The 22,637-nt window shown below is 43.6% G+C and overlaps 1 protein-coding gene across 7 annotated transcripts in view; it reads right to left on the bottom strand.

The window, feature by feature from the left end:
* Nucleotides 1–22,637, bottom strand: part of brsk2a (BR serine/threonine kinase 2a) — a 164,373-nt gene that overhangs the window by 53,301 nt on the left and 88,435 nt on the right. For all 7 annotated transcript variants that reach the window (XM_076732138.1, XM_076732137.1, XM_076732134.1 and 4 more), the window contains exon 2: nt 13,898–13,992. In XM_076732138.1, coding sequence (XP_076588253.1) covers nt 13,898–13,992 — 95 coding nt within the window. The remainder of the gene's footprint in view (nt 1–13,897; nt 13,993–22,637) is intronic.

Below are 22,637 nucleotides of genomic sequence, written 5' to 3'. Positions count from 1 at the left end.
GGACGGGCTGATTGGCAATGCTTTGACCCACCAGGTTTCCTGTCATAACCTGCAACTCTAAATGCACAAATACATTAGAACTGCGGCAGAGGTTCAACTTAAGGTGTTAACTACAACTAAGATAGCTGCATGCAAAATAAAGGGAAAAAAAGAAGCTGTGTGACGAATGATAAAACATGAAACTGAATTCTTATCCTTCAAATTAAAAGCAATGAATTTTGATGATGTGTTTGAAAGTACATCTAATGTCATGTTACTTGTAATTATGGTGTAATTTGCGGTTGGAGGTTGTATTTTATAAAGTGAGAAAAGTGAAAGAGGGGGACTGGAAAGACTGGGGCTACATAGAGGAAAGAGGAAAACCATTTACTGGTGCTCACAAGTGTCTTAAGATCCAGCTTAGCATATCTCCATCAGCTTGCTATTGATTCTTCAAATTACAGGCCGGGATCTGAATGGCTGAGCAAAAGAAAAAAAAAAAAAAAAATGACATCAATAGCGCCATCACCACGGCTAAGGGTCCAGTAATAGAGGACAGAGAATCAGAGAGGCAGGCAACAACAAAGACGCAAAGACATTAGATTCATGTCACACATGTCACAGAGCGACCGAGCAGAGAAAGCAGCCCAAAATCTCAGAGGGGAAAATATTGGATCACAGGCTCTGTCATCTCTCACTCTCCACTTATTGAATCTTGCGCTCGTTCCCCCGCCTTTCTCTCTTTCTTTCTCATGCGCACAGAAGGAAAACACAGACATTTCTGTCACCTCCCCCAGGCGAGCGAGTGAATGGTCCCCTGATACTGAGATCTGAGGATCAAAGTCAACAGGGCAGCCATGTGTGTCAGATAAAAAAAAAACGGGGGTGGCTAATGCTAACATGGGAGCTACGGTGCATGCGAGAGCTGCTGCATGGATAGAAAAACAAGGGAAGAAGGATGAGTGAATGCGAGAGGGATGGAGCATAGGCCATGTAATTCTCTGCAGTAGAAAAGACTAAAAGAGAAATGTAGACGAGACAGATGGAAAGAGAGCAGAGTGGCACTGCCAACTCGGCCTCCCCCCCTGAGTTTTGCAGCCTCTTTTGTTGCTAATTAACACAACACGGGGAAGGGATAACCTTTTTAGCAGCGCAATACACCGAACAGCCCACGGAGAGTGAAATGATAACAGATAAGGCGTCGAGGCGGCGATGTGAGGAGCTAAAAGCGTGTGACAATCAAGGAAATGAGAGACCACTGCACCTACATGCTTCATCTGGCGGATCTAGGGCAGTTGTCTAAAATGAATTTATTTCTATCATATTGTTAGATCTTTCAGAAACTTGACAATGCAGTGAATCACAACATTTTACAGGGTAATTTCTTTTATGAGTCACTGAATGTATGGTAAAGACATTTTATTTCCAACATGAGACAATTTTTTAGCATAAAGGCTTGCCATTCTGACAAGATATTCTGTGGACTTTCCTTATATTTTTTAAACTTCTTTAGCGTGTCCTTAACATTTGTAACATTTTCTTTGTTTGTTGCAAACTCATCATAATTTAAGATATTACTGTTTTTCCAAATACAGTATGCATTTAGATAAAGATCATTTTTCAACTTTCAACTCAATTTATTCTTACTCTTTCTTTTCATCTCATCAACATGGTGTGAGTAGAGGTTAACTTTCAGTCAGATATGGTGGTCTACACCTAAGGAAGTCTTATAAAAATACATTTTTTCTTTTCAAGTCCAACATGGTTAACTTAGCTTTTTGCAGGTCGTAATCTTTATTTGTTGACATTGTGAATAAGGCAGAATTGCTATTAACTTTAACAAAAAACTAAAAAATCACTCAAAACTAAAACTCAGTGCAGAGTTTCATGGAGAAGGGTGTGGAAGGTAAATTGATCACAGTTGCTGCTATGATTCCCCCTCCTTTTGTCTCCTGTCTGTCTCTCCCCTGTCTATTGAGTCTGAGTCTGTGTCACTGTGGGGCGTGGCCAACAGGTTGGGCCCCGCCTCTTCTCCTCCTGAGCATAGCTGCTCTCGACCAAGCAATCAAGACTCACCTGCCTACACAGTATATAAGTATCAGGGTTGCAACCAGTATTCATCAAATCGTCTGCCTTGTCAGCATGGTAACAGCCTACCCAGAAGACTCGCTAACTACCCTGTCACTATTTTTGCCCTGTCTGCTACCTGATTTCCTGACTCCCCGAAGAATCTGGATCCACACAAGCTCAGCCACACTGGACTCTGCCTCATCTAAACTCGTCTCTTGCATCATATTCATTAAACTGTTAAACTTCCCTCCGCCTCCTGCCTCATTTGTTTGAGCCTGGTGTTTTGGGTCCTGTAAGTTCAGCGAAAACATAACAACATGGTGACAGAGAAATAAGGTATGGATGGGTTGATGGCTGGAGAGAAGGGGATGTGGGTCCAACTGTCAGTGAGCAGAAGGGGAGGAGACAGCACAGCTTGGCTACTGGCTCGCAGACAAAAACCAGTCAGCTTGTCGTCCATTCATACTTGTGACATGTGGACACATTAACGCATGATGCACGCACACACACACACACACACACACACACACACACACACACACACACACACACACACACACACACACACACACACACACACACACACACAGATCACGGCAAGCCATGAGCCACCTCCATCCATCCATATGTCGGTCAGTGAGCCAGTGGGGCTGAATTGGTGTCTTATGCCAGGAACAGAGGGTAGCCAAGCTGGTGTGTATGCTTGCATGTGTGTATCTTAGTGTACGTGCTTACACATGCATGCAAATGGTAAGGCTGTAAGTGGCTGCAGCACGCTGTATGTGAGTTGTTGTAGCCAGGAGGGAAGGACATGAGCTTCAAGGGCAACAAACACACAGACACACAGTCTACTTGTTACACCCTGGTGGAAAGGCATTGGTCACAAGGAGCCAAGTCTGTCCCAAGGTGTGCCTTCATGTGCTCCTTCTCTGCTTGGTGTGCAGGACATGGTCACTGCCTTCAAGAGGATATCAACGTGTTCCTGGGAGAAGCTGCTTATCCAAACTTGTTTTTGAAATTGATGGAGACAGGCTCGGGGTGATGGATTTAACAGTATTTGGTGAGGGAGCATGTGCGTTAGGTAGCTGTGTTATCGCCAGTCCCAGCGAGAGCAAAACAAAATACAAACTAAAATCACATTTGTATGATTTCATTCCAGTCAAAGTGGCTGAACTGAGAAAAAAAGTCAACTCCCTCTGGCTTTCATCTTTCCCTGTTTTATGCTTCTCTCGGCACTCTGCGGACCTCACAAACAGACAAACGCATGTGCACACATGCAAACACACATGGACACACAGTCAGCACAGCAGGTTTTCTGATAATCACTGTATCAGTCATCCTTTGTGAAAAGGAGGTAAACTCCCTACACGGGGGAGAATGATCAATGCCAGAGACATGTAAATCGATCTGGACATAGTCTCTGCTAGGCCACTAGTCCTTATCCTTTATCCATCTCCCACCCTTTCAAATCTAACTCATTACCCCTTCCCATCTGAGACCAATTCTGACCTTCCTCCTCCTCCTCTTCCTCCTTCTCTCCTATCCTTCATTTATTCTGTTTCTTTCACTCTATCTCTCTAATCATGTCTGTGATGTGTGCCTGCGCTTCTGACAGATCCATCAGGCTGCCACTTAGACCAGTGGCAGGCCACATCATTTCACAGTAACAGACACGTCCCTGGATAACCTTGGTCATAATAGAGTCTAATGGCAGAGGTCCTCCACACCTTGAGGTCAAAGGGTATAATCATGAACCTACTGCAAGGGCTGATGGGTGGGCTGGAGTGGGATGGGCTGGGCTGCAGAAAGGGTAAAAGGCGTGTGCTTGTGTGTATCATGTATGTGAATGGCTGTGTTCCTGCAAAAACCCTCTGCAGGATGAGCGATATATCAGTGACGGGCAGGCAGATGATCCCTTTGGAAGCCATGTTTTTGTGTCTGCCGTCTGAAGTGTCTCTTTGTCAACACTCACTCACTAAGGGAGGGATATTTCATATGAGGAGGTTGGTGAGGTGACCTTGGACTGTGTGGAGATGTGAAATGTGGATTAATGAACTGGTTTTCACAGACTAGAGAGAGCGTGCAAAACAGAACGTAATGATTAGATCTGAAGGTCATCTATCGCAGTTATGACAGAGTAAATCTAACAACCTACAGTCAAGTATATTTCCATGTGAGGTAGATGGAATTGTTTCTTAAGTGCAGCACAGGAAGATAAAATTAGATCCTCGAAGGATGCTGGAGAATTTTGTATTAAATGCCATCTGTTGCCTTATCTTGCAGATTGTGTCTTTTCCTTGCTGCCAACCTTAAATTAAAATACCTATGATGTAAATTTGGCTGACTGAAATCTTGTCTTACTGTGGAGCACTTTCCTTTAATTTAAAAATGGCAAAATTCTAGAAAGGATTAAAGAAAATGTGAATCTTTGTAAAGCATTAATTCACAGAAACATTGATGGAAGTCTGGTCTGGACTGACAGAAAGGTGTAAAATACAACAAATCTGAGTGAACTGCAACACGGGTGCAGGTTTTGGTAAATGTAAAGTTAAGTGCAAACAACTTAAAGAAAGTGAGTGATGAGTAATGAAGATTATTAGTGCAACAATTCAGGCGGACAGTAATGATTAGCTCACTAATTATCTGCACATATGAATACACGGCCTATTCATTGACACATGAGCACAGTCAATAGTCAGCTGGGCAGAGGAGTCAATACTGGACAGACAACAGGTCAGTAGGTAAGACTGGTCAACTGAAACAACAGCTAGCAACTTTGTAAATAAGCTCAAAATAGCTCTAATAATGTAATCAGGGAGTTCTTTCAGCTTCCGCACTTGTTAATTAGCTCTTACACTGAGATACATAAGAGGCACACCCTCGTGCTCTTGTGGTACTCTATTTGAACACTAATTTACCCTAAGAATGATGAACCACATGTGCAAACATACAAAGGGCATCTATGTGCTGACATGGATGTGTTCACGCTTTGTGGGCATGTGAGTGAGTAAGGGAGGAGAGAGAGAGAGAGAGAGAGAGAGAGAGAGAGAGAGAGAGAGAGAGAGAGAGAGAGAGAGAGAGAGAGAGAGAGAGAGGGAGAGAGAGAGAGAGAGAGAGAGAGGGAGAGAGAGAGAGAGAGAGAGAGAGAGATGTGTTCTTGAGAGTATGTTACCACAACAGGGTCATTAGCAAACAATCCCCACAGGGATGTAGATGAAGGAGCTGATGAAGTTAAAGTGTCTTGCTTTAGATGTTCAACACATCGAGCGCAAAAGCCCAAATATACAACAAGATCTGTCCCAAACTCATTAACAGTGCCAAGTCTGAGCCAATTTCCCGGCTAAAAGTGGTAAATTTATGCCTGATTCACAAATTAATGTATCCTCTGCATAATGTTCAAGCCTTGTCGGAAGCTAGTTAACGGCATAATCAAGACATAAAGCAATGTGTTGAATACTGAGGAGTATTTGTATTTACCCCATTAGTGGCAGTGAAGTGACTCTCTCCTTACTGCCATTACAAAGGAAGTTCTCCATACAAAGTGATTTATTAATGCGATACACATTCTTCTTCACATACATGTCACTTCATATTACAGTAAAAACACAGTGCGAGGTACATTTTGATCCTGTTTACTTTGGTATCTGTGAATTCCAGTGTTCTGCTCAGTGCATTACATTGAAATATGTGTGGAAACCATGCATGCAGCTGATAAATGACAGATATTTTTAGGCATCATTATCAGGTGTGTGCTTGGCTCATGAGCGTTAAATTCCCTCAAAATGGGACTGAGCACAATTTCTGTGGACACACAGCCTGTGTGCTTGTAAGTGGGCAAATAAGCAGCATTGTTGGCAGTGCTCTTTGTGACATGCTTGTCCACAAGCTGTGATTCACCCCCCAACCCTGCCTGTCTGATGTGAGACTATTACAGACCAAATCCTGCAGTGAGAGGACCGACAGAACCTTAAGGGGAGTTATGTATGTATGTGTGTGTGTGTGTGTGTGTGTGTGTGTGTGTGTGTGTGTGTGTGTGTGTGTGTGTGTGTGTGTGTGTGTGTGTGTGTCTTTGTTGACTCTTGAGCAACTAGGCAATGGTCATGGAGCTGTCATTCATGGTGTCACTTATGGTATGGGTGACTTGCACACAGAGATACATGTGCACACACACACACACACACATGACTGCACGCAAACACACACATACTGTATGTATAAGTAATGGCAGTTACAGTGATGTCATGCTATATGAAAAGACAAACCACGGCATTGATGTTGGCAGTGAGATGACAGTTGTCACAAACTGTGACACACTTCATTGTCCAAAAGTTATAGTATCGCAAAGCTGCCACACACATGCGCAAGCACACACACACACACACACACACACACACAAAGACTGAGCAGGAATCATTTACTCTTTTCTCTTTTCCACAATACTATACAAGCAAAACATTTCTCCAAAGCCACTTTGCATGTATTTGTGCATTTATCCACGTTAATGAAGACAAGGGTAATGTGTTACAGGTGCATATCTCACATCATGGCAGGGCACAGGCCAATATAAAGCAGAATAAAATCACTCACTAACACATACTGATAGGCAACATACAGAGACGCAGGGCACTGGAAGTGTGTGTCTTTGAATGGAAGCAGCATGATGTAAAAACAGCTGACAAAGACAGATTTGGAAGTAAAAACTGAGTTTATTTTCCCTCTCAAGAGGACGTGATGTACCTATTCAATTATCAGTCCCTGCTCAAACAAGACGGATAAAAGATGATCACAATGCCCAGAGGCTGAGAGGAAACACGCACAAAGTACACTTCAGTGGGTCCACAGGTGATATAAAGAGGTAAGAAATCCCAGTGCAAAACAAAGAAATAAACAAAGGCATAAAAAGGAAAACTGAACTTTGAAGGGGAACTTCGCTGATCTCCTCATGAAAGCATCGTTCCACTTAAGGTTAGAGGAATTGGATAAAATGTGCCCTCCGCTCACAAAGGAAAAGCAGAAAAAAGAAATAAATAAAAAGCGACACCAAAGCAACAACAAATAAAAAAGCAGGCAAAGATTTCTCATCTCACTTGACAACACGGCAGCTTCTGCCTTTGAAGAAGAGAAACAAATGCCATCGGTTTAGATGTCTGTCTGTCTCCTGTCGAGCTCAATGAGGGATCCCGCTACAACTTGTGTTCTGGTATCCTCCATTCCATTATTTCCTCTGCACTCCATCTCTGTTTTATCTCGATAAGACATATGAGAGCTAAAATCAGTCAAACAACACTGCGTGTGTTTGATGAGCTTTGTCAGCACAGCGTGCAGCAGCGCTAACGGTTTTACTCGTCTCTCCTGGATGTGTTAGATCCCAAACTACCAGGCAGAACTGTGGAAAACTCAATGTTGGGTGTCTCCAGTCAATGATCTTGAGCATGAAAAGCGATGTGACACAGGTAGCGCTGCCAGCTGACATTTCTTCACAATCCAAAAACATCTTGTGCCGCATGGGGAAAATCTATTCCCCGTTTCCGTTTCATCAGAGCATCATCGACACTCAGTAAAGACCGGGAAAAAAAGGGCATCTACGTTGTTTTGGGAGTGGTGATTGGAAACCAAATTAGGATGCAGAATGCTGAGTGACCTTCATACTGACTGATAACAGATAAACAATTTAGGTCCTTACAGAATGCCATAAGGGGAAAAAGGAACGGAGAGAAATAAAACATGTGATACTGTCTACATTTACATGCACACTGATATTCCGCTATTATTCCAAACATGGCAAGATTCCAGATTTGATATGGGTCATGTAAACAGCATATTCCGTTTGGATATTCCGAATTAGGCCTTATTCCAAATGGAACGTTTTCTGATTAAGCCATGTTAGTATTTGCTAGATTTTAGGAGCATTCTTCGGACATGTACGCAGCACATCTCTGCTGAGGTTTTCACTGTGGTTTGCGACACACAGCCTCTTGTCTGTGCACAGTCAGCTCAGTGTGTTACCTAGCAAACAATTTGCAAGACTGAGGTAGAGATTAATGCACAGAAGAAAAGCTCACATTTGTGGTTGGAAGGAGAAGTACACCTACTTTTAAACATTATGAAAAACCTGATATCAACAGGTTCTTGGGTATGTGCCAGTTTGGCATCGCGCCGATATGTTACTATCTACTCCTAAACTTGATTGACCTCAAATGAAAAAATGCAACTATATTTCTTGTTTTTTTTAAAGCAAAAATTTAAATTCACCCAACATTTGAATGCAAGAATACACGAACAGGCAGAAATGAGCGACAGAAGCAGCGAATGTTCAGCAGAGAGAAGTCTTTCCGTGCAGTCAGCCTGTTAAGATCAAACTGTGTGCTAAGCCCTGGCTTCTGGCTCAGTGCCATATAAAGCTGATGGATCAACGCGCAGGGGCACAATATATGAAACCCATTTATTTCGAGGGGTGTCTGTGCTGTCTCTGCGACGCACGCACGCAGACACATATATGCACCCGACATAAAGTTACAGAGGCACGTGTGCACGTTGGAGGCATTTCTATATCCAACCCACTCGCGGCACAACAGAGATGGCAGAGAATGGCCAATCTATAATCATTAGGAGGGAAGAGTGGAGATGGCGGAGAAAGAAAGCTACAGTGCTGTCAGTGAGGTGTCGCGATAACAAGATTAGACCTTGTGTGATTCATCTGTGGCCGTGGCTTTCTGCTCCTCACCCGCCCACCACCATCTCTGCCGGTTGGTGTTCTCAACCTTGCTTTTTCTCTGCCTCTTTAGTTCTAAATTGTTATTTTAGATGCTGTGCATTTAAAACTTGGACACCATTGTGTCATCCAGTCATCCAGAATGAAACTTTCTCTCACTGCTCAGACTGCAGATGCGGGGATTGCACAAATTATATGGTCGCATTGCTTTAATGTCACAAATGAGGCAAAACGTATTCATTTATGGACAGGAAAACACATTCAATCAGTATTGATCTTTTTAATTCATGAGAAAAAGTGTGGAACCTCGTCCTCATATTTCAGGCCATCTTAGGTAATGCAGCTGTCCACTCCGACTGTCTGCCTTGTCCTCGGCTCTAACATGCGGCGTCCTTAGCATAGCGCTTCAATTATTTGCTTCAGGGGGCAATTATACTGTATGCTTCTCCATCTCCAAACTCTCTTTTTCTCTCGCTCACACGCTCATTTTTCATCTGAAATGTTATGACTGACATCAAGGACAGAGTCAGCAAACCACAAGTAACCTCACCATGCTAAAAAAAAAAAAAAAAACATCAGAAAAAGCGTCACTATGTTAAGACATCTACTTCACAAGCCATCCATCCAAAGTGTTCAAACTTCATGTTCACCATCCTTTCTAACCCTTCCCACACACACACACACACACACACACACACACACACACACACACACACACACACACACACACACACACACACACACACTCTTCCCTCCCCCTCTATCTGCCTTCATCCCGCACTCCATCCCTCCTCTCCCTCTCTTCCTTTCTCTCTCTGGGCTCGGGGACAGTAGAGTGACTTTGAAGTTGTGCTGCTTCAGGAGGAGAGAGAGTCACTCTGGCTAATTAGTTGTCCTTATCCCAACAGCAGCAGCCGCCACCAGCTCACTGGCTCAGAGGGAGAAACAGAGCCGGTATCAACAGCAACTACCAACTGCTGCATGCTAAAGATACCCGTCTCCCTCTGCTAGTTGTTAGTGCCAGGGGCTAGCAACAATTTAACTCACCCCGAGACTAAACTGCGGATTAGAGAAGTTGCTCCACTCAGCATAATGATAGGTAACGTGGTATGAAATACAGTACAGGAAATCTCCCGCTCTCACGTTAAGCTTGTCTGACCATAGTTGACTGCTGTGGCGAGATTCTACTTCATTTTGTCCACCATGTTATTGTCATCAATATGACCATCCGTTTTACAGCAAGTGCTCGAAGGCAGTGTGCAAACAGACTCATGGTGACTTGTTTAAATCGTATACTTGTTTTTTTTAGTTCTGTTCAATAAAGGCGAAGATCTTGTGTTGCTCCCCGTGTTTGGACTTTTAATATTTAAAATTTTAATTCATTTTCGTGCAATGAAATGTAGAAAGTTGTGCCAGACTTTCTCATTTTTTTCTGACTTGTGACCCTGGTTTTATTTCCCAGAATTCCCAAAGTTTGTCACACTATCAGTTTCAATTATGTATGTTTTTAGATCTTATTTTCAAGAGTGGGCAAACATTTTCATTTTATATAAAATCCCTGCATCACAATAGACCTGCACTTTGACCTTTGTTTGCTGGACGTGTGCAAAAAGAGAATGCTTCTCACTCCTCATTTATCATTATTTAACATCTCGCTGTTGTTTGTGATCATATGCATGGCAACGGTTTGGCCATACCAAGTGTGTGAGTGTCACCTGAACAGTTCAAGAACAAGCCACGCTCACTCCTGACAGGAAATGTGTGTAGAAACGTGGTATACCTGCTAAGGCGTCTGTGTTATCTTGTCTCAGCAGGGTTCCTCACAGCATGTCCATCTTTCTCTCCTGAGCCTTGCTCTCTTCTGCCCTCCCTCCCTCCCTCTCTCAACCCCCCAGCCCCACAGCACCGAGACATGGCAGCGAGAGAGAGACAGAGAGCGAGAGAGGGCTGGCTGAGTTTCAGGAACATTAACTACTCCCTCGAGACAGACACATGCTCACACATACAGTGTTGTTTCTGGGTTGCTCTCAGTATCAGATCGCCACAATGCATTCTGTTTGGCCTCAGTGCCAATGACTACTGACATACTGTCATATGTGCACATACTGTGTATTCTCTTTCTGTCTGTTTCTCTGTCATCATTTGAAACATGACAGGCAGCCACTTCGTACTGATGGAGACTCTTATTACTATTCATCTAACTCCATTGTTAGGTTTTCTGCTCTGAAATGAACAAAAAAAAAGAAAGAAAGACGAACCCACTGTGCTGCACTTGCTCTTTGAAGTAGTCAAGGCTCATTCCCTGGCAACAAGCTGACAAGAAGTTCATAGACGAATTCATTATCCAAGACAATTCAATGTCTTTCTGGTCCAGAGTGTCATAGCCTGTGGGGCTGTGGACTAAAGAGTTCAACATTAGTTATACAAAGTTCAGCACACAGTGAGCGGAGGAAAGACTCCTCTGCCAGACATTCTGAGACAATTAATTCAACCCGTCATCTTCTCGCCGCAGACCCCTGACACCCAAGGCCAGTTGGGGGAAGGACAGACTTAGAGGGATGATGTGTGTCATGAAGGATGTGCTCTTGCACATACATATGTGTCTGTATGACACGTTCACACATTCTTATGAACAACTGTGTGAGTGTGTATGGCCTGTATGTGTGTATCGGTATGTGTGCGCATGCATATATGTGTTGTCAGCGACATTGCCGCCACACACACACACACACACACACACACACACACACACACACACACACACACACACACACACACACACACACACACACACACATGCACACACCTGTCCAGGAGAGTCAGACTCTCCCCTAATGGCACCATGGGGACCCAAGACATTAGCATATTAAAAGGTGACATTTCACAGTCTGAGCCTTGCAGTAGAGTGCAGCCCGATCATCCTGACAGTCTGACAGCCACACAGGAAGGCCGGAGAACAGACACATCAGACTGTGGAGTGCAACACAATGGGAATATGAGAACGTGGCTGGATTTGAGTCAGGAAACACCTGTCCAGCCGCAGTAGGAGCCTCAGCATGGGAGAGCAGACTTGTAATCTGAGGCCGATGTTGTGCCAAGTGTGTCCTGACCAACAGTGTGGTCTAATGGGTCAATGCCCTCTAATTTACTGTATAGGAGCAAAGCAAATTGGCACAGAGGCTTTGAATTCTAACTGAGACCTCCAGTTGCTTTATATCAGAGGCCAGTGAACAAATCAGTACATATACTGCACATAAACACACACATGGTGCTGCTACAAAAACAATGCTGCATGTTTGCAGTACATTGATGAGAACCCCCTGCATTTTACCTGTGCTAAAGAGGAATGAGAAAAAACATACACATATGATCACACACACACCATTTCCATACAAGCACACAGACTTGTGCATGTGATCCAAAAGCAAAATCACCTGATTCGCTACATGAAAAGAAATCATTCAGTTTGAAAGACATGCAGCTTTTACATATGAAATGACGCTGATCATTGATGGTTGATGATTTTTGGTATCCACTTTCAAACTTACAAGACAGAAAACTGTCTCTTTTAAAAGAACTCGGTTGTCCCTGGCTTCCATCATAATTCAGTCCCTGCTGGCACACACGTCAACACACACCTGCTGGCACACACACACAAACACACACACCAGGGGCCAGCAGTTGAGAGAAGTGTGACAACGGCTGAGTTCAGTAATTGGCTCTGAACTGCAGCTTCAGCAAAAGCCTTGGTCCTGTCGAAAACCTGCCAGTGTTTGGCATCTGTTATTATCATCTTCCTCTGCAGGACAGCCCAACGTGAAACACCTGGGTCGGGACACTACCCTGCTACTGTCCCCTCTACTGTCACTTGTTACAATGCTTCCAGCGACTGCTTTAGCTACAACTAATAATACTTCTGTCAGTGCAGAGGCAGCCAAAATGACTGTGTTTCCCTCCTGAAAATATAAGTGGAACTGTATGCTGAGCAGAAAAAAGCAATCGAAAGAGAGCAGCTTCCAGAGCAAGACGGCGACGAAGACACAGCAAGAGGCTGATTAATACCTACTGTTTATCAAACAGCAATATCCGAGCACAGAGAGCTTTTCATCTCAAGTCTAATGATGCTGCAGCAAGAAGTGATGCAAAACGTAAGGATTTTCCATTTGCAGATAACCTGTGCTGTGAGCAAACCCTCCCTCTTCCTGCTTTCCAGCTCATAAGCAAACAATTACAGTAGATGCTCCTCTCTGCATGTGTCCTGTGAAAGACAATTTTCAGGTTGCAGCGTCTTGTTGTCCTCTATCTTCCTGCTTTCTTTGGTTTCTTTACAACTGTTCCATCAACACATGGGGTAATTTTGCAGCGTGCCAATTTTGAGCGGGCACTGAATAGAGCTGCCCAGCAGGAGCCCTGGGACATGATGAGGAAAAAAAAAAAATCTTCAAAAAGGGGCTGTGTAGGTAACAGCAAAATGTTATAAATAAATAGTGGTGTTTCACCCAGAATATTCTGAAGTGTTTTGGAGTGAGGGTGTAGTGATTATATTTGCAGAAAGATGTGCTTTACTGTTGTGTTACTCCAAGGTTTCCTGGTGGCTTTGACGCCTGGCAGGGGAGCCGAACAGCTGACTACTTCAGTCCAACATTTGAAAAGGATGAAAATCAGCTGCTTCAAAGACCCACTGTCACCAACTCAGCCAGTCGTTCCACTCCTCATAAGGCTCATTATGATAAAATGCTCATATTCAAACATTTTTGCAAGATCAGCCATTGGCTTATGCAGAAATGTAAAATCCACTCCAGCACTCCACTCCTTCTAATTTAGACTTTTGGAGAAGTCTAGCTGGCAGTAAGCTCACATTTTATGTGTTGAAGAGGTGGCTCTTTCAGGGACACCACTACAGTCACAGTCCAACTCTAAGTGTTGCTTAGATATGCAGGTAAAATAAGTACAAAATAGAGGCCCTCTGAAAAGAACTTTTTTCTCCAGCATTTGTTCATTTACATAAACATGGAAAGACCAAAAGGAAAAAAATTAAATTACCTTCAAAAGAACAGATTAAAGTGTTAGCAGAGTGCAAATTAACATTAACAACCTCAATTTAAATCTGAAAGCCGCTGAAAGCTGTAAACGTACCTTCATTAGTACTGACTCGCTGAGCTTCTCACGGTTGACAATCTTTATGGCGACTTTCTGGCATGTTACACAGTGGACTCCGAGCTTGACCAACCCTGGAGAAACAAACAAGAGACAAACATTATGAGGTGGGTCAAATGGGTCAAACACTTACTAGATGTCTGCAGATTAATAGCAACACAGTGTATTCAGATTTCTTTTTTTTTTTTGGCCATTAATGTGCATCGACCAGACTGACGTAAAATGGCTCATGACTTCATGTACAGAATGCTGATAATGACTTCTGAAGTGTAGGCAGTTCCCTAAATAAGCTGCCCTCTGGGGTTTATTTGAGTCATAAAGGCAGTAAGTGAGTGGGCCATTTGTGTTATTGATTCCTATAATGCACTAAATTGCTGTGATGCAGTCATGTTGAGTTAGCTCAGACAATAAAAGGTAGCAGTAAGAAACAGAGGCATTGCAAAGCCAAAGGTCAGTTGTTAAATGGGCCTATTTATTGACCGGGGCCCAAAAATGATAAGAATGACGCAACAACGAGAGTAAATTAGCATATCGCATCTCAAGAACCCAGCAGAAAACATCAACCTTTACTTTTCAACACAAACGCACTGAGGCAGGGGGAGAGATTTGAGTGTTTGATACCAGTCTGGTCCGCTGGGATTCACACACAAAGCCTCTGCATTGGCATTAGTGCCGAAATCAAAACCTGCACATTAAAAATCCTGTGATTCGCTCCAGAACCACAATAGCATCTCTCCTGCTTTGCCACAGTAAATGTCCCCAGGTATCCTTAGTTAAATGATCCGCCACAAACAATGTCGAAAACAAGCAGGGATACCCCGACGAGTGTACAGTTACAGTGGAACAAAGTGGTGTGTTTGTGTGTATTTGATACAGCGGAGCCATGACGACACCACCAATCCATTTTCTGCCAGGGACCACAGAGCTGCACACACATTAGAAAGATGTTTGCATCAGATTACTTACAAAATGGAACAAACACACACCCAACAAACAAACAAACAAATGTCGGCTCTCTATTATTGATTTCCCCAATGGCCCCACGGTGCTGCAGGGACTTGGAGACGACAGAAGATGATTTTTAACTTTGTAAACTACAGCATTTGAGTTCTCTAATGGCCTGGCACACGGAATTTACAGACACATCAAAGTGGAATAATGTGAAGGCTTTGATTTCTTGCCACTCTCGTGCTGGCAGAGATGGAGATTAAGTTAGTAAGTGTTACTATGATGTGCCTGAGACAGAAATGGCGCAGTTAGTTACTATAAGAAGCACGTTGATGGAGAGAAGAAATAGCCCGCATCAAACTGGCTGGCTGACATGAACCAGACTTGCATGGGCTTCTGGCTCGCTCTCCCACTGTCTCTCACACAGTTTGACTTCTACATAAACCAGCTGAGGACGGAGAGTCAATGGGCTTTGAGGGGGTGGTGAAACTTAGGAAAACAAGTCTTCTGACACCAGAGAAACGTCAAGGAGGCGAGAGCAAGAAGGAAGGGAAGCATCAGAGATAGAGAGAGAGAAAGATGGAAGAAGAAAACAGAAGTGTGAAAGATGAAGGGAAAAAGCTAAAAAGATCAAGAACCAGGGATAGCACATTATTCAAATGACAGGCCACAGATAATTAAGCAATAATGGAGAGCATTGTGTGGGAGGGAGGCTCTGGCTTGGGAGTTGAGGGGCCGCGGGGGCCGAGAGTGGAGACACATAGAGGAGAGGAGGCGTGTGAGAGGGAGAGAGAGAGAGAGAGAGAGAGAGAGAAAATGATGGAGAACAAGACAGGGAGAGATAGGAAGGAAGCAAATGCTGAAAAGAGGAAGATGAAAGATTTAGAAAAGGGAATGAAGCAGTTGAGCAGGAGGGAGAACAACAGTCAAACCCATTAGCCCTGTGATGGTAATCATATGTTAATGGCTGCTTTAGAGAAGCTCATAAGTCATGATAAACACATTAAAGAGAAAATATCTGCCTGCAAACATGTGAAAAGTTAACTGGATTATTTGCCTCACTATCCATCTTCCTCCAGCGCCTGTGCTGTCATGAGCAGAGGGTGCATTAGCGAGAGGGAAATGTGCATGGGAAGACAGCACATTATGACTTTACAACCACTTTGTGTACAGATTCAAATGAACTCTTAAAAGGAAGTTCAGTACATAATGCAAAGTGACATAAGGCATAAGCCTCTTCGATACAACATACATGGAAATCATGCCTTGAGCACAAATTAAAGAGCTAATGGTCATAGCAGAACACAGTCAACTTAGAAGCTTAAATCACAAAATAAGCCTGCAACAGAAAAAAAGTGTCCCACTGACCAATATCAATGCATATTTGTCCTTTTTTGGGTACAACTGTCAGAATTTTGGTCTCATATTTAGCCACTGGTGGTGCAAAACCAGGCAAATGTTGTGCCAGAAATCCCTAAAAAGTACTAAAACAATGTCTACCTGAGGAATATCAGGCCAGAGTATTGGTATCCTGTAACATGATGTCTTAGTTCTGAAGTCCTCAAAACTGAAAGTTTCCTCTGAGTGTTAGAAACGAGGTCATAAACACACACACTCATACTAATTGGTTTTACTCAGACCCATAAAATACACTCATGCACATAGCTGCTTTGAGCTAAATGCTAATGTCAGCAGTCTAACATGCTTAGAATGGCAATGTTAATATGCTACACATTAAGCAGGTATAATCAGTAGGTGATTTGTAGCTATATAGCTTAGAGAATATTTTGTGTCCACATGCTTAGTTCATCTGTACATGAGCCAATTTTCATGCATATTTAATCGTCTGAACGGGAATCAAATCCAAGCTAATTTCTCACCTGTCTTTTTCTTTTTGAAAAACGAACAAAGGTCAAGCTGTCCTCCTGTTCTTTTTGATGCCAGTCTGGCCACAAATTCACAAAGCTGGCAATGCTGCCTGCATTCCCGTGTGGAGGGAGGGGGAGGGATGGCGAGCAACGGGGGTGACACATTTTGGTCATTTTGCTAACGAAGGGGGTGGCGTCATGCCCTTCTGGGTATAATGTTTGCCATGTTCAGCATCTATGTTTATAATGCTAACATTTGCTAATTATCTCTCAATGCAAAGTAAAGCTGAAGCTGATGGGAGTGTTGTCTTTTGGAAAGTATTCTGATATATTCCACAGTACTGGAAAAGTTGATAATTTGACCAAATTGTGGCACTAGATGAAAAGTCAAGAGACCACTGAAATTATTAAAATTAATCCTGACGCAAACATGAATGTGTCTACCAAACTGTCAAGACATACTTTCACTGACAGCCAAAAGTGTCATTTTGATGGTGGTCCTAAAGGTGAATCACTGGCAGACTTCATCCTCAGTTGGCCATAAATGTCTGTACAAAATATCAATCAACCCAATCCAATGGTTACTGAGATATTTCAGTCTGGAACAAAGTGGTGAACTGACAGCCACTGCAGCTAGCATGGCTAAAAATGGTTGCATTTTATGTCAAAATCAGGCACTGAGATACGTTCCTACTAACAGAACCAAAAATAAGTTAGAGCACGCCTTAATGTGTGGCCAACACGCAGTACATAATTTCAAAGTGTGCACCAGAATCACTTTTACCAAACATGAATGCACAGTAAAAGAAGAACCCCAGAAACTGTTTTCAAGCCTGAATAGAGAAAACAGACCGACGTAATGAATAAAACAAATCAGACAATGAATAAATAAAACATCTGTTGGCTTTTGGCTTGGCTCAACAAAGCAGTATTTTGTTTGAAGTACAGGACTGCAGATACAGACATGTGGTTGAGATGTTGGGTGTTGCCCATAAAACCACTCTGCATTACTGCAGAGTCTTCCTTTCCACGGTGATCGTCAAACCACCACCACCACAACTACCTCTAAAATAAAGTCCCCAACTCATGGTTTATACTTCTCAGTGATCGCTCCCTGCTAATATCCAACCCAAACACCCTCTTTCCAATGGGAGACACATGTAATTAAGGGCAGATTTTCTCACAGTAATTGTATTGTGACTTATCTTGTCTTAAGTATGTTGTAATATCTAATTAGCCTCTCCATGACCCCAAATCAACTCTTCTTCCACCCTTGTGTAATGTCCACTCATGATAACTGCCTGATACTCCTCCACCTTTCTCCCATCTGCGACGATACCCCAGAAGAAACCCTCTCCGCTCTGGGTGAACATGCTGAGCTGAACCTAGAGCAGCAAGGCTGCAGAGGAGAGGTGTTGAGGAGATACCCTGGAAGACGCCGGGGTTTCGTCTGGATCTGGCTAGGCTGAGCAGGTAGGCTGTCTTTGAACATAGCTTCAAACGTAAAGCTTTGACTGAGAGCACAAAGGATCAGAGCCTCACAGGGGGAATACAGGCAAGATTACCACTACAGTTGCCAGTGTCTGTGCATGACTGTGTGTGTGAGCATATGGATTACAGTTCATTTTAATCTGATCCCTTGTAGTTGCATTTGGCGGTTATTCAGAAAGAGACTATAAAAACAACTATTTCAAACATGGGTGTTTAAGGACATCCATGCAATGAAGTGTATGTATACAGCTGGTGTGTCTAGAAGTGCAAAGCTGATGTGTAGGCTTGTATTCACTCTCTGGGGAGAACAGCACTGTGCTGTGATTAAGTGTCACATAAACGTAATTTATTAACTGGACCAGGAAGACACATGCAGACCGGTATTGTCACACACTGTACACTTATATGCTTCTCATTAACACACATATGGACAAAAGCAGGCTGCGCAACTGACCTGAGTTTGCAACACCACTGAATCAGCAAGTGCATCGATTTCTCCGCTCCTTCGCCCTCCTCCCCAATCAATAGCATCAAAAGCTCTCGCCTTCACAACAATGTCAGAATAATGACACCAGTCAGGGACTTATGGGCCGGAGAGGCCACCATCGACTGACCCCAGGCCTCCATCCCGGCTGTGGACTCTTTGCTTTCCATGCCGCCCTGTGATTAATGATCTAACGTGGAGGGACTGCTGGAGGAAGACACAGAATGAGAACTTTGGTCCATGGCTCAGTGAGCATCAGAGCTGAGTACTATTTTCCTTAACTGTGCTGGAAACTGCTGCATCGCTTCAAAGTCATGGTTTCAATCATTTCCCTGCTGGCCTTGACAAATCAGGGATGAATAATAAAGTTTTTGAATAACGAGCTGAGCTTGATTGCACCCGCAGTGCTGGACAAGCAAGCTAGAGAACTGAGGGCAGAAATAAAGAATCAATGTAAGACGAAATAAAGAAACCAAAAAGAGAAAAAAGGAAAGAAAAACACTGGGAACCGTGACTGTGACGTAACTCATCATTAATGAAAGCCATTAATTAACAACATCTCCACAGAGTTGGGAAAATGTTACTAATCAACGCTTTTTTTAAAGTAAATCTGGCTGTTTGTCTCCTGCTCTGCATCGCTGAGCCATGTGCCAGCGCTGATTTGGTAATGAGCTTTTTGTGTCGCAGTGGTTGTGCTTCATGATATCACAGCTGAACTTGGTGACATCTGTCCTGAAAACATCTCTAATGGGTGTCAGGTTATATTAATTATGGGCGGTATTTGAACTTTTTGAACAAAGCAACTTTCTATGAAAGATTTAAATGACAAAGACTTTCGGGCCTTTGGATTAAAAGAATATTTTCACCCAACCAGACACATTTACATGTGGCATTTAGCCCAGGGAAATTGTTGGGTGAAAGCCACACTCTATCCCAACTCACCCTTTATATAAGCAACAAAAAACAGGTGCTTAGTGGGAAAAAAAGGAAAGTCAGGAAAGTTGTACTTGTGATTTGTTGATACTATAAGATGTTGTCAATAATGTGTGCTACGGCCCAGCTGAAAAAAGTTTCTGGAAGCCTTTAGGGTACCAAAAGATTTTGCAGCGGTGCATTTTATCTGAATGAGCTTTGCTAGACTATAAAGTGAGAGCTGTGTATTGCACTTTATTTAAATCCTTTGACTTGTTCTGGGAGTACCCAGTGGGCCCTTGCTGGCATGTTTATGTTTGCCTTCCCTCAAAGCTGTTTGGCCTGGCAGAACATCCAGGAAACCCCAACTCCCAGTGAGAGAAACCATGTCTCCCTCCGTGTTAACTTGTGAGAGCTCTTCCTGTTCCAGCTTCCAAAGCGTGCCGATCGGTGGTTGATTTATCATCAGGTGCTGCTGGGACATTCAGGGAAGAGCGGGCAGGAGAGGTGAAGGACCCTGACTGTGAGCCTGATTTCCCCGGCCATCGATCTGAGACACTGAGAGGGAATGAAGGGCAGCCGGGGAGAGGGAACAGGAACACTCTGCTTGAGCCTAGGAGAGGCTCTTTATGATCGCCACCTACTAACCATACACACATCCACAGAGCCACACACACACACACACACACACACACACAATGCTTCAGCTTTATCCTCTCACAGCACTGGCATCCATCCGGTTAAAGATCATTACTGGATAGCTTAATTTCCATCTGGAAGCAACTAGGAGAGGAGAGTGAAGGATGAAAAAGAGATGTCTCCACTCGCGCACCTCTCTCACTTTCAAACTTGATCTTTCAGAAGCCCTAAGCCAATGCCGGCAGATGGTAGTAGCTTATGCTGGCTTAGCTTTCTCTCCCCGAGGCGCTGGCTCTGAGAAGCTCGTTGCCCTTAGGCACAGATCTGTGAGTTGCTTCCCACTTCTGCTCTCTAACTCTGAATGCTCTACGTGGGGGCTTCAGCTCTGTCCTGGGATCAGTGTTTGAAAAGAAACACACTGTGTTACTAGGGCTTATTGCTCCAGCTTCTTCTGGCTATATGGAAAGCCCCTGCAGCAGGGCGTGGGAATCCCCTCCACCTGGGCAAAGGGCAGGAGTTGAAGACTGATCATCAACCACCACAGCTCTGTGTGCTGTCAAACAGACGAGCCCACAGCCCTTCAGTTGTGTTAGCTCTTACACGTGTCAAACACATATGTGGGTGGTGCACAGAAGAGAAACACGTGTTTTCCTTGTAACTACACAGTATAGTCTTCACTACAGTTTGTATATACTGGTGGTGACAAAGTGCCAAACACAAAGGGTTATGACAAGTTAATGCCTTCATAAAGTTCTCGTGCAATTATAGAGGAGAGATGTAGTTAACCCCTCCATAAAACCTCTGCTTTCTGCCATTTCTAGAACACAGTATTTTGGATGCTGGTTTATTGATTTTGTTCAATGTTAGGTCTGACCCCATCACTATACAATATGTTCGATGAACAAGTGTTTAAGCACAGGGCTGTCGATATGTGAATCCTTGCCATAAAATCTCTGCTTCTGTCAACTATGCGTCAGTTTCCAGTTACTTTCTGTTCTCTCTCCCTTCCGTCATGTTACTCAGTTAGTGCGTGTACTTATCTTTGCCTCGTCGTGCCGTTTCTGCCCAAATTTTGCCCTCATTCCTTCTCTACCCATCAGGGCTCTCTGACTCATTTATCTCCCCTTCTCTCTATTCATCCTCTCATCTAAGCAGAAAGAGAGGGAATACACCAACAGAAAGCTGTTGAGTCACACTGTGCAGGAGGGATACGCCGTGTCGAAGATCAAACAATGCTACTCGCTGCTCAATGAAGGCACTCTGTCTCTCTCGCGCTGCTTCTTTCCTCCCTCTTCATTCACTAAATCTCCGCATCTCCTCCATTCCTCCACCTCCTCTTTCGCTCTTTTTGCATTTTCAGTCAGCCGTGACGTTAGTCTACCCAGCCTGAATTCCCCTGCATCCCTCTAAACCCTTCTAGCCAAAGCAAGAGCAACAACATCAGTAACAACAGAGGCCCAAACCAACAGAACGGCTTCAAAAGCAGGAAGAGCAGTTTAGCCCTGGAGTGCTGGTGCGAGGAGGGAGGCACACTGACGCATGCATACAGAAAACTGTTTATTTGGCCTGCGTGAATAAGACATTTGCTCAGCAGCTCCCTTATAAGTTAACTCCCTACACAAAGCAAGGATCTCTTGGTAAATAGAATAATAAAGGTACTTTGCTGGCAACAGAAATTGAAGTTACTTCTTCTTTCAAGGGCACCCTGGAGATGGTATGGATTAGATGCCTGGCTCAAAGGTACCTGAATCTCTCACTTCATTAATACAGTCCTGTAGTCTAACAACGATCCTGCTAAGTCATGGAGAGTGCACTCTTCTCATGCACTTTGCATGAAAACAACTGAAAGCCACTTTAGTTACAGCAGTATTGATGTGTGATCTGGTGCACCGGGCGCGGCATTAGGGGTGGGCCTGACGGGCCTGGGCCCACCCACTTGCACAACTGGCCCACCCTAAATGATTTGGAGAATTTTCTTAACATTTACTTTTAATGATTAAAATCAGCCATCATTGGTCACCCCAGACATGTTATGCTCGCGCACGCGCATCACAATCTGGCGGTTGTTTGGCAAAAAATGGTGACTGAGAAAGGCAGTGGATTCTATATCATAGGCACAGGCTGCTACAGTTAAATGAATGCATCTCTATGGCACAACAGTTATCTGTGTTTAAGTATATTAAAAGAGTCAGAACTGAGTTTGCTGTTACTGAGCCCGTTTTTCTCATGTTGTCTATGGCATACTTTACTGTGAGTATCAAAAGAGAAAACAAGTAGTAAATGTGTCTGTGAGAATTTTAAATAAAGCCTTCACCTGTAGTTGAAGGAAATTTCGTGCCCTCTGTTTTATGTTGACTACAGTAACACGTCATTTCTA

This window comes from Chaetodon auriga, chromosome 6 (assembly GCF_051107435.1).
Source record: "Chaetodon auriga isolate fChaAug3 chromosome 6, fChaAug3.hap1, whole genome shotgun sequence".
Classification (NCBI taxonomy): Eukaryota; Metazoa; Chordata; class Actinopteri; order Chaetodontiformes; family Chaetodontidae; genus Chaetodon; species Chaetodon auriga.
This window is presented reverse-complemented; position numbering and strand designations above follow the sequence as displayed.